Genomic DNA, 11,903 nt, shown 5'->3' with positions numbered 1-11,903 from the left:
AAAGTTCTTACTTTCTTTAAATGCTAATGGTCAAAGATCAATACCTGAGCAAACACCAAGAAATGATGCTTTCACATCCCTGGTTGTAGTTACATTGGCAAAACAGGATGTCTCTCTGCCCATTCTGGCCAGGAATGGCATGAATCTGTACATACATATTAAATGGAAGACAAAACAATCTTTCATATAGAATGAGAAAATGTTTCATTGATTTTCCTACCAAAAATCTTTGTCTCAGAAACGGTATGAACCATATAAACAAGTTGTTTAATGGGAGAAGGAGGGAAGTACATCAGTATCACAGATTATCTTACACAAAGATTGCAAGACCATCATTCAAACCCCTGCACGCTTTGGGGGAGGGGGTGGAAGAAAGAAAAGGCAAAATAAATAGAAATATTGTTCGGCCTGGTGGCTCAGTGTGTACGTGCACCATGGTGGTGTGTCCATACCTAATCATTGCAGAGTGAGCCGATCTGTAAGAGCAGCAGTAGAGGTTCTACAATTGGCCTCAGTTCCCCTAGGTTGGGGTGTGAGGGAGGGCAAATAAATAAACAATCAGCCAGAGTTGCTGCTCCTGATCATTCTGCAGTGACCTTTGCTGGAAGTGTGATTATGGGGTGTTGGGTGAGATGAGAATTGGCCTGGGCTGAGATACCCACTTGTGGTCAGACATCCTGCCAACATTCACCATCTTGGAGGGGTGGGGGAGAGAGAGAATCAGAGCGAATCTAGAATTGCTGGATAAGATATCCCCCTCAGGGCCACTCAGAAATATAATTCAAAGGTTCCCATATTTCATTTATAACTACTTTGTTTAAATACACATGTAAACAGATCGTGTCCCAATCAGAATGTTGCCAATGTCTCCTGCAGTGAATCACCAAATGCTTTTTCCATTCTTTTGTTCTAATTTTGCCCTCTGTGGTGAACGAGCACATTTCAGGCTGATGTTGTGCACAGCGTCCCACATCAGCAGCAACTCGTAAGGCTGAAATCTGTGCACAAGCAGTAGCTCGCGGTAATAGCACGGATTGAAAGAGTCTTCTCGGGGAGATGGAACCCTCATTCCGGCCGTCCGGAATCCCATGTGCGACTTCGGAGAAAGCCCGGCCTTTTCCAGACACATCCCAAAGAACACGTCGTCAATGGGATAGAGCTCGAGTTCTCGGGAGACGCCGTAGATGACTTTGGCCGTGTACGACGACATGAGTATGCCCCCTCCGCCAATGTAAGGTGGGTAGGATCGAGAGGTGGTCACCACCTCTGGGATGTAGTACTTGCTCCACTCATCCCGTATCGGCCCCACTCCGTAAATAAGATATCCAACATACAGGTGCTGTCCTCCCTTTTTGCCCTCCTCAACACTTAGCAAATAATCGACCATGTTGTCGCTATTGACGAAGACATCATCATCTCCATTGAAGATGAATTGAGCCTTGGGACAATAGTCATTCACCCACTGCAGCAGCTTGTACTGTTTGAGGGTGAGGTTGAAGAAAGTATCCAGGAAGTCCCACTGCAAGATGTCCTGGTGTTCCCGATTCTCCATAGCTAGTAATCGATTCAGTTTCCTCCACTCCCTTTGGTTGGGAGTTACGGCAGAGATGAAGACCCTCCTTATTTGGACCCCTCGGAATTTTCGCTCTTTCCCCCAGGTCTTCCTCACCATATCTCGCCGGTCGTGGTTAAAGGGGTCGGATTTGATGACCAGAAGCAAGAAGACATCTTGTGACCTTTCTCGACCCCCGCACTTGTCCGGAACATTCTGAACGATGTTGAACTCCCGACAGTGCTTATATTTCAAATAGTTTTGTATGTGTTGTGGCTGCTCCATGAACTCTGGAAGGTCCAAGACAGTTCTGTTTTCTTTGCAGGTAGATGCAAGTTTTGGTTTCTCTGCACTGATGGCGATAACGTTGTGTAATCTGGAGGATTGGATGGTTTCCATTGGAACATCATCACTCTGTCGTTGTAGTTCTTCACTCCTGAAAATGAACACCAATGCCAGAATTCCTATGACAAACAGCGCTCATTTTGCAAGGGATCTTCGCTGCTTTCTCATTCTCTGCCTGTGAACAGAGGGAGAAAAAAAGGTGAATTAAAGAAAAGAAAGAATGAACTTACATTTATATAGAACCTTTCACGACCTCAGGAAGTCCTAAAGCGTTTAAAAAAAACAAGATTGACGGAGTGGCTCAGAATTAAATTAGGATAATCAGAATATTTTCACAAAATGTTTCAGCCACAACACACAAGTAGGATGTACCATTGGTCCAGTTTTGTATCAAACAGTCAAATAAAAGGTGCAAATACTGGAAATACACAGCAGGTCAGTCAGCATCTGTAAATGAACAGAAACTAGTTTCTTCTATAGCGCTTCCTCTGAACTCTCCGACAGGGAGTTATACCTGAAACCTTAACGTTTTTTTTTCCTATTTACAGAGGTTAACGTTACCTGCTGTCTATTTCCAGCATTACTCTGACCTACATTGGCTCCCAGTCCACCAATGCCTCAATTTTAGAATTCTCATCCTCGTGTTCAAATCCCTCCATGGCCTCGCCCCTCCCTATCTCTGGAACCTCCTCCAGCCCTCCAAGAAATCTGCGTTCCTCCAACTCTGGTCTCTTGTTCATCCCCCACTTCCTTCAACCCATCATTGGTGGCCGTGCCTTCAGCCGTCTGGACCCTGAGCTCTGGGATTTCTTCTCTAAACCTCTCTACCTCGATCTCCTCCTTTAAGACCCTCCTTAAAACCTACCTCTTTGACCAAGCTTTTTGTCACCTACCATAATGTCTCCTTCTTTGGTTCGGTGTCTATTTTTGTCTGATTACTCTCCTGTGTAGCACTTTGGATCGTTTTACTACGTTACAGATGTTGTATAAATTCAAGTTGTTGTTGTTTGAGACAGCTGCCTGCTTTACACTTCAAATAGTTCCAGACACCGAAACCTGGATTTTCCGACATCAGTACCTCTCTCTCTCTCCCCCACCCCGTCCCCCGTCGATTAATTAAACTTTGTTGCTCACTATTTCAGTCTTTCATAAGTGCAACTAATTCAGAAGGTCCAAATATAAATTTCTAGAAAACCAGATGTGAATAGTAGCTAAAACTGGATCACATGGTTTCATACAACCACCGTTATAAATGTACTGCTGAATTGGGCCAATATTTGATTTATCTCGATATATATTGCAAAATCTCTGCTAACCAATGCATCAAGCTCGATTTCAGTCAATCGTATAATAATTGAAGAAATAAGTGATTCTAAGAACTCTGCAGTTGCACTTTAGTTCCGTACAAAACAAAACTGATAGAATTAAACGTCATGACTACAGTCCTGACATTTATATAGAAGGTAATAAAAAGGGTATTTTTTGATCAAGGAAACGTGAATAGTTATAAAAGTGACTCATTCCTAAAAATAATTAAAGCTTCAGACCCGAGAAATGCAGTCACTTTGAATATCGGGTCCTGCTGCTCTCCAATTTCGGGAGTAAATCAACACCAGCACATTACTGGCGTAAATGCAGGAAACTCACGTGAGCTGGTCTTTATCTGGGTGGGGGGAGAATCTTTGTAAATGAGCGGCAGGGGGCTTCGTCAGACGGATCTTGGAAGTGGCCCATATGATAGAGGAAATTCAGGCATAGCAATGCTTTGGTGCAAGTCAGTTACACGGTCTTATGCCGTGGTTATACTAAAACGTTCCAAGAAATTCCAGGCCACTGAAGTAGAATGTGACTCATAAGAACATAAGAAATAGGAGCAGGAGTAGGCCATACGGACCCTCGAGCCTGCTCCGCCATTCAATCAGATCATGGCTGATCTTCGACCTCAACTCCACTTCCCCGCCCGATTCCCATATCCCATGATTCCCAGAGAGTCCAACAATCTATCGATCTCAGCCTTGAATATACTCAACGACTCAGCATCCTCAGCCCTCTGGGGTAGAGAATTCCAAAGATTCACCTCCCTCTGAGTGAAGAAATTCCTCCTCATCTCAGTCTTAAATGGCTGACCCCTTATCCTGATACTGTGACACCTAGTTCTAGACTCTCCAGCCAGGGGAAACAACCTCTAAGCTTCTGACCTGTCAAACCCCCTTAGAATCTTATATGTTTCAAAGAGATCACCTCTCATTCTTCTAAACTCCAGAGACTATAGGCGCATTCTACTCAATCTCTCATCATAGGACAACTCCCTCATCCCAGGAATCATTCTAGTGAACCTTTGTTGCACCCTCTCTAAGGCAAGTATGTCCTTCCTTAGATAAGGAGACCAAAACTCCAGGTGTGGTCTCACGAAAGCCCTGTACAAGCTGTAGTAAGACTTCCTTACTCTTGTACTCCAACCCCCTTGCAATAAAGGCCAACATGCCATTTGCCTTCCTAATTGCCAGCTGTACCTGCATGCTAACTTTCTGTGTTTCTTATACGAGGACATCCAAATCTCTCTGAACACCAACATTTAATAGTTTCTCACCATTTAAAAAATATTCAAGTTTTTCTATTCTTCCTTCCAAAGTGAATGACCTCACATTTCCCCACATTATACTCCATCTGCCACCTTCTTGCCCACTCACTTAACCTGTCTAAATCCCTTTGCAGACTCTTTGTGTCTTCCTCACAGCTTATTTTCCCACCCTGCTTTGTATCATCAGCAAACTTGGATACACTACACTCGGTCCTTTCATCTAAGTCATTAATATAGATTGTAAATAGCTGAGGCCCAAGCACTGATCCTTGCTGCACCCCACTAGTTACAGCCTGCCAACCTGAGAATGACCCGTTTATCCCTACTCTCTGTTTTCTGTCCATTAACCAATCCTCTATCCATGCTAATACATTACCCCCAACCCCACGAACCCTTATCTTGTGTAACAACCTTTTACATGGCACCTTATCAAATGTCTTTTGGAAATCAAAATATATTACATCAACTGGTTCTCCTTTATCTACCCTGCTACTTACATCCTCATAAAACTCTAATAAATTTGTTAAACACAATTTCCCTTTCATAAAGCCATGTTGACTCTGCCTAATTATATTATTGTAAACAATTTTACAACACCAAGTTATAGTCCAGCAATTTTATTTTAAATCAATTTTATTTCACATCGTTCACCTGACGAAGGGGGAAGCCTCCGAAAGCTTGTGAATTTAAAATAAAATTGCTGGACTATAACTTGGTGTTGTAAAATTGTTTACAATTGTCAACCCCAGTCCATCACCGGCATCTCCACATCATAATTATATTATGATTTTCTAAATGCCCTGTTACCAAGTCTTTAATAATAGATTCCAGCATTTTACTGACGACCGATGTCAGGCCAACTGGCCTGTTGTTCCCTGTTTTCTCTCTCCCTCCTTTCTTGGATAGTGTTGTTACATTTGCTACCTTCCAATCCACTGGTACCGTTCTAGAATCTGGGGAATTTTGGAAGATCATAACCAATACATCCACTATCTCTGCAGCCACCTCTTTTAGAACCCTAGGAAGTGGGTCATCAGGTCCAGGGGATTTGTTGGCTTTTAATCCCATTAGTTTCTCTAGTACTTTTTCTCTACTGATATTAATTGCTTTAAGTTCTGCACTTTCATTAGCCACTTGGTTCCCCACTATTTTCGGTATGCTTTTTATGTCTTCTACTGTGAAGACAAAAAGCTGTAGTCTGCAGGAAGATGTCAATGGACTGGTCAGGTGGGCAGAAAAGTGGCAAATGGAATTCGATCTGGAGAAGTGTGAGGCAATGCATTTGGGGAGGACAAACAAGGCAAGGGAATACACAATAAATGGGAGGATACTGAGAAGTGTAGAAGAACAGAGGGACCTTGGAGTGCATGTCCGCAGATGCCTGAAGGTAGCAGGACAGGTAGATAAGGTGGTTAAGTAGGCATATGGGATACTTTCCTTTATTAGCCGAGGCACAGAATATAAGAGCAGGAAGGTTATGCTGAAACTGTTATGCTGAAACTAGTTAGGCAACAGCTAGAGTGCTGAGTACAGTTCTGGTCACCACATTACAGGAAAGACATGATTGCACTAGAGAGGGTACAGAGGAGATTTACAAGGATGTTGCGAGGACTGAAGAATTTTAGCTATGAGGAAAGATTGGATTGGTTTTCTTTGGAATAGTGGAGGCTGAGGGGAGATTTAATTGAGGTGTATGAAATTGTGAGGGGCCGAGATAGAATGGATAGGAAGGACCTATTTCCCTTAGCAGAGAGGTCAATAACCAGGGGGCATAGATTTAAAGTGATTGGTGGAAGGATTAGAGGGGAGTTGAGGAGAAATTTTTTCACTCAGAGGATGGTGGGGGTCTGGAACTCACTGCCTGAAAGGGTGATAGAGGCAGAAACCCTCATCACATTTACAGGTTACTTGGATATTCACTTGAGGTGCGGTACCTATAAGACTACGGAACAAGAGCTGGAAAGTGGGATTAGACTGGATAGCACTTTTTTGCCTGGCACAGACACAATGGGCCGAATGGCCTCCTTCCATGCTGTAAATTTCTATGATTCTATGATTCTGTGATACAAAATATTTGTTTAACGTCTCTGCCATTTCCTTATTCCCCATTATAATTTCTCCTGTCTCAGCCTCTAAGAGACCAACGTTTACTTTTGCTACTCTCTTCCTTTTTACATACTTGTAGAAGCTCTTACAATCTGTTTTTATCTTTCTTGCTATTACTCTCATATTCTATTTTCTCCCTTTTTATCAATTTTTTGGTCATCATTTGCTGGTTTCTAAAACCCTCCTCAGGCTTACTACTCTTCATCACAACATTATAGGCCTCTTCTTTTAATACAATACTATCCTTAACTTCTTTAGTTAGCCACTGATCAATCACTTTTCCCGTGGAGTTTTTATTTCTCAATGGAATGTATATTCGTTGAGAATTTTGAAATATTTCTTTAAATGTGGATTGATTAGGGAAAGCCGGAACGGATTTGTTAAAGGCAAATCGTGTTCAACTAACCTGATAGAGTTTTTTGATGTGGTAACAGAGAGGGTAGATGAGGGCAATGCAGTTGATGTGGTGGATATGGACTTTCAAAAGGCGTTTGATAAAGTGCTGCATGGTAAGCTTATCATCAAGATTGTGGCCCATGGAATAAAGGGGGCAGTAGCAACATGGATACAGAATTGGCAAAGTGACAGGAAACAGAGAGGAGTGGTGAACGGTTGTTTTTCGGACTGGAGGGAGGTGCACAGTGGTGTTCCCCAGGGGTCAGTGCTGGGACCACTGCTTTTCTTGATCTATATTAATGACTTGGACTTGGGTGTACAGGGCACAATTTCAAAATTTGTAGATGACACAAAACTTGGAAGGGTAGTGAACAGTGAGGAGGATAGTGATAGACTTCAAGAGGATATAGACAGGCTGGTGGCATGGGCGGACACATGGCAGATGGAATTTAATGCAGAAAAATGCAAAGTGATACATTTCGGCAGGAAGAACAAGGAGAGGCAATATAAACTAGAGGGCACAACTCTAAAATGGGTGCAGGAACTGAGAGATCTGGGAGAATATGTGCACAAATTGTTGAAGGTGGTAGGACAGGTTGAGAAAGTGGATAAAAAAGCATACGGGATCCTGGGCTTTATAAATAGAGGCACAGAGTACAAAAATATGGAAGTCATGATGAACCTTTATAAAACACTAGTTTGGCCACAACTGGAGCACTGTGTCCAGTTCTGGGCACCGCACTTTAGGAAATATGTGAAGGCCTTAGAGAGGGTGCAGAAGAGATTTACTAGAATGATTCCAGGGATGAGGGGCTTTAGTCATGTGGAAGGACCGGAGAAGCTGGAGTTGTTCTCCTTGGAACAGAGACGGTTGCGAGGAGATTTGATCGAGGTATTCAAAATCATGAAGGGTCTAGACAGAGTAGATAGAGAGAAACTGTTCCCATTGGCAGAAGGGTCAAGAATCAGAGGACATGGATTTAAGGTGATTGGCAAAAGAACCAAAGGTGACATGAGGAAAAACTTTTTTACGCAGCGAGTGGTTAGGATCTGGAATGCACTGCCCGAGGGGGTGGTGGAGGCAGATTCAATCATGGCCTTCAAAAGGGAACTGGATAAGTACTTGAAAGGAAAAAAATTTGCAGGGCTACGGGGAAAGGGCGGGAGAGTGGGACTGGCTGGATTGCTCTTGCATAGAGCCAGCATGGACTCGATTGGCTGAATGGCCTCCTTCCGTGCAGTAACCTTTCTATGATTCTATGTCTGCCATTGCTTATCTACCGTCATACCTTTTAATCTAATTTCCCAATCTACCTTAGCCAACTCGCCCCTCATACCTATGTAATTGGCTTTATTTAAGCTTAACACTCTAATTTCAGACTTAAATATGTCACTCTCAAACTCAACAAAGTTATCTCCATTGATACCAAGAGTTTGTGGGGAGCCTCACCCATCAGTTTCATGTACGGGGAAATAGGGCTTGGTGCCTGTGATACCTCTCTCTGCCCATTACTGGACACAGAATCTTAACCAGCTCACCAGTCGTTACCCCATACGTGTGGCTGACAGATCTCACTTTCCACCACCAGTGCACATTTGAAAGTTTGGCCATCTTATTAAAAGCCCAGAATGATTCTGCACTTGATTCCACACAGATAACATCAGGCTCTCCCCCTCTCTCCTTCTCTCTCTCCCTCTCCCTCTCATCTCTCTCTCTCTCTCCCACTCATTCTCTCCCCCCTCTCACTCTCACTCACCCTCTCTCTATCTCCTCTCTCTCACTCTTACCATCCCCTCCCCCCTCCAATCCCCTCCACTCCTCCCTCCTCGCTCCTCCCCCTCTCCTCCCCTGCCCTCCCCCTCTCTACGCCTTCCCACTCTCTCTCCTTCCCTCCCCCTTCCTCCCTTTCCTTCCCCCTCCCCTATCCCCCTCCAACTCTCCATTCCCCTCCCTCCCTCACTCCCCCCTCCCCATCCCTACCCACCTCCACCGCTCCTCCTCCCTCCCCGTCCCCTCCTCTCCTCTCCTCCCCTCCCTTTCCCCCCCCCCCTCCCCCCTTCCCCCTACCACAAATAAACTGAATCTGGAAAACCATAACCATTTCACCAACCGACACAGGGAAAGAACACAGCACAGTCATTAATGATATATTAATCTCAAAGAAAGACTATAGATTGAAACCAAAAAGAACTGTGCTTTCTTGCAACGTAGAAGCCAAAATACACTTTCCACTTTGTTATCTTCTAATCTTTACAAGCTAGTAGCTTCAGATTACAATACCTGCCTCACCAAAGTCTAAACCCATGAGAACACCCACCATTTATTGCCCGCCTCTCCTCTGGAATTAAGATGTAACCGTTTAAATACCAAGACACTCTCTGGTTTAGCAGCAAAATACATAAACAGATCACCTTACCAGATATGGATGCCCATTTCATCTTGTACTCAGAGATTATAACACTATGTCAATCAGGACTTAGACGCCTGTCTGTGTGTGCACGCTCGTCTGTGGGAGTATGTATGCGAGGAGTGTCTTGTACATTATTTCAGTCATGTGATACAATCACACCTATTAATATCACTTACATCTGTGGACTAAACCTGTTTTGAAATTATAAAATGTTTCAAAACACCTTTTCCTTTAATAGTGCCATTTTAGGAGATGCAAGAACCTCACACTTCAATTGGTAACTAAATAGTCAGCACGGATTTCAAAAGGGAAGTTCATGTTCACCAACCTTATTGAATTATTTAAAGAAGTAACAGAGGGTAATGCAGCAGATGTAAAATTTTTGGATTTTCGAAAGGCCTTCGATAAGGTTCATCATTGTAGACTCGTGATGATGTGGGGACAGGGGGCAAGCAGCAAAATGGGTAGGGACCATCCTGAATATCGGCCAATCTTTGCTGGAATAATGGTTGCGTTATTGTGATTGATTCATCTGCTTCTTTCTCTTATAAATAGCAGTATTTTTTCAGATTTTACACTCCAGCCATACAGAACAGGGGTGTTTTACTCAGACTGTTCCAATTCACTTTAACCGTTTCTCAGACAGAAAGTAAGAGGGGGAAAGGAAAGTGGTAGAGATGGACGGATAGAGAAAGAGTTAGGGTGGAGAGAGAAGAATGAAGAAAGCAGGATGAGAGAGGGGGTGGAAATAGGGGGAGAGCAAGGAGAGGATAGAAGAGACAGGAAAGGTGAATGGTAGAGGGAGGGATGAAGAGAGAAAGGAAGGAGAAAAAGAGATAGAAACATAGAAACATAGAAAATAGGAGCAAGAGTAGGCCATTCGGCCCTTCGGGCCTGCTCCGGCATTCAAAATGATCATGGCTGATCGTCTAACTCAGTATCCTGTTCCAGCTTTTTCCCCATATCCCTTGATCCCTTTAGCATTAAGAAATATATCTATCTCCTTCTTGAATACATCTAATGACTTCTGTGGTAGAGAGAAGAAATTTCTCCTCATCTAGATTCTAAATGGCATACCCCGTATCCTGAGACTGTGACCCCTGGTTCTGGACTCCCCAGCCATCGGGAACATCCTCCCTGCATCTAGTCTGTCTAGTCCTGTTAGGATTTTATATGTTTCGATGAGATCACCTCTCATTCTTCTAAACTCTAGTGAATATAGGCCTAGTCAACCCAATCTCTCCTCATACGTTAGTCCTGCCATCCCAGGAATCAGTCTGTTAAGCCTTCGTTGCACTCCCTCCATGGCAAGGACATCCTTCCTCAGATAAGGAGAGAAAACTGCACACAATACTCAGGATGTGGCCTCACCAAGGCCCTGTATAACTGCAGTAAGACATCCCTGCTCCTGATCCTGTAGATGGAGAGAGAAAAGAGGAGTGAGCAAGAGGAGCGGAGAGAAAAATGAAAGAAAGCATTGTCTTCGGTCCCCGCCACAAACTCCGCTCCCTAGCCACCGACTCCATCCCTCTCCCCGGCCACTGTCTGAAGCTGAACCAGACCGTTCACAACCTTGGTGTCCTATTTGACCCTGAGCTGAGCTTCCGACCACATATCCGCTCCATCACCAAGACCGCCTACTTCCACCTCCGTAACATCACCCGTCTCCGCCCCTGCCTCTGCTGCTGAAACCCACATCCATGCCTTTGTTACCTCTAGACTCGACTATTCCAAAGCTCCCCTGGCCGGCCTCCCATCTTTCACCTTCCAAAAATTTGAGCTCATCCAATACATCTATATACATCTATAAGATCGAGTCTCAGACACTTCTTGCCAAGGTTGAAAAGCTGGGGAGTTCTCCCTGCTGTCCTGAGGCTAATATCTATCCCATCAACCAACATCACTAAAACAGATTATCAAGCCATTATCACATTGCTGTTTGTGGGATCTTGCTGTGCACAAATTGGTTGCTGCTTTTCCTAGATCACAACAGTGACTACACTTCAAAAAGTACTTCATTGGTTGTAAAGCACCTTGGGGCATCTTGAGGTCATGAAAGGCACTGTATAAATGCAAGTCTGTCTTTCTTTCTATGGTACTAGCATCAAGGTAGTCCAGGGACCTTTCATGTGGCAACTGTTGGCAAATATTTGATGGAGATTGGAAAACAAATAGAAACAATAGCTGGTCTGTAATTGGTCTCTGAACACAGTCCCTTCACCATTGCTTGTGTGTAGGGTTACATTGATACCAAGAGTGAGATGGATGTCCATGCCTGCTCAGGTCAGCAGTAACTGCCTATAGGTGTGAGTGCTGTGAGTATACATGAGTGGGTCTCATCTATTTTGGGAGATCTTATTTGGCCAGTCCCCATGGGGAGACAAATTCTTCCACGTAGAGTGCCATGGGATCTTTTACACCCACCTGAAGGGGCCTCGATTTAAAGTCTCATTGGAAAGATGGCACCTCCGACAGTGCAGCACCGCCTCAGTACTGCACTGGAGTGTCAGCT

General features: G+C 44.0%; 1 protein-coding gene across 1 annotated transcript; it reads right to left on the bottom strand.

Annotated features, from left to right (window-relative positions):
• Window positions 1-232: 232 nt before the first annotated feature.
• LOC137299607 (N-acetyllactosaminide beta-1,3-N-acetylglucosaminyltransferase 3-like) lies at window positions 233-9,482 on the bottom strand. The gene is made up of 2 exons (XM_067968478.1): window positions 9,398-9,482; window positions 233-2,072 (listed from the first exon to the last, which is right to left on the bottom strand). Exon 2 carries the CDS (start codon window positions 1,949-1,951, stop codon window positions 881-883), a length of 1,071 nt encoding a protein of 356 aa, XP_067824579.1. The 5' UTR covers window positions 1,952-2,072; window positions 9,398-9,482; the 3' UTR covers window positions 233-880.
• Between the last annotated feature and the right edge of the window lie 2,421 nt (window positions 9,483-11,903).

This window comes from Heptranchias perlo, chromosome 29 (assembly GCF_035084215.1).
Source record: "Heptranchias perlo isolate sHepPer1 chromosome 29, sHepPer1.hap1, whole genome shotgun sequence".
NCBI lineage: Eukaryota > Metazoa > Chordata > Chondrichthyes > Hexanchiformes > Hexanchidae > Heptranchias > Heptranchias perlo.
Note: the sequence above shows the minus strand (reverse complement) of the source record. Positions and strands in the feature narration are given on the sequence as shown.

Coding starts and splice junctions, on each gene's coding strand:
- LOC137299607 (XM_067968478.1), bottom strand. CDS start 1,951: ATGGAAACCATCCAATCCTCCAGATTACACAACGTTATCGCCATCAGT.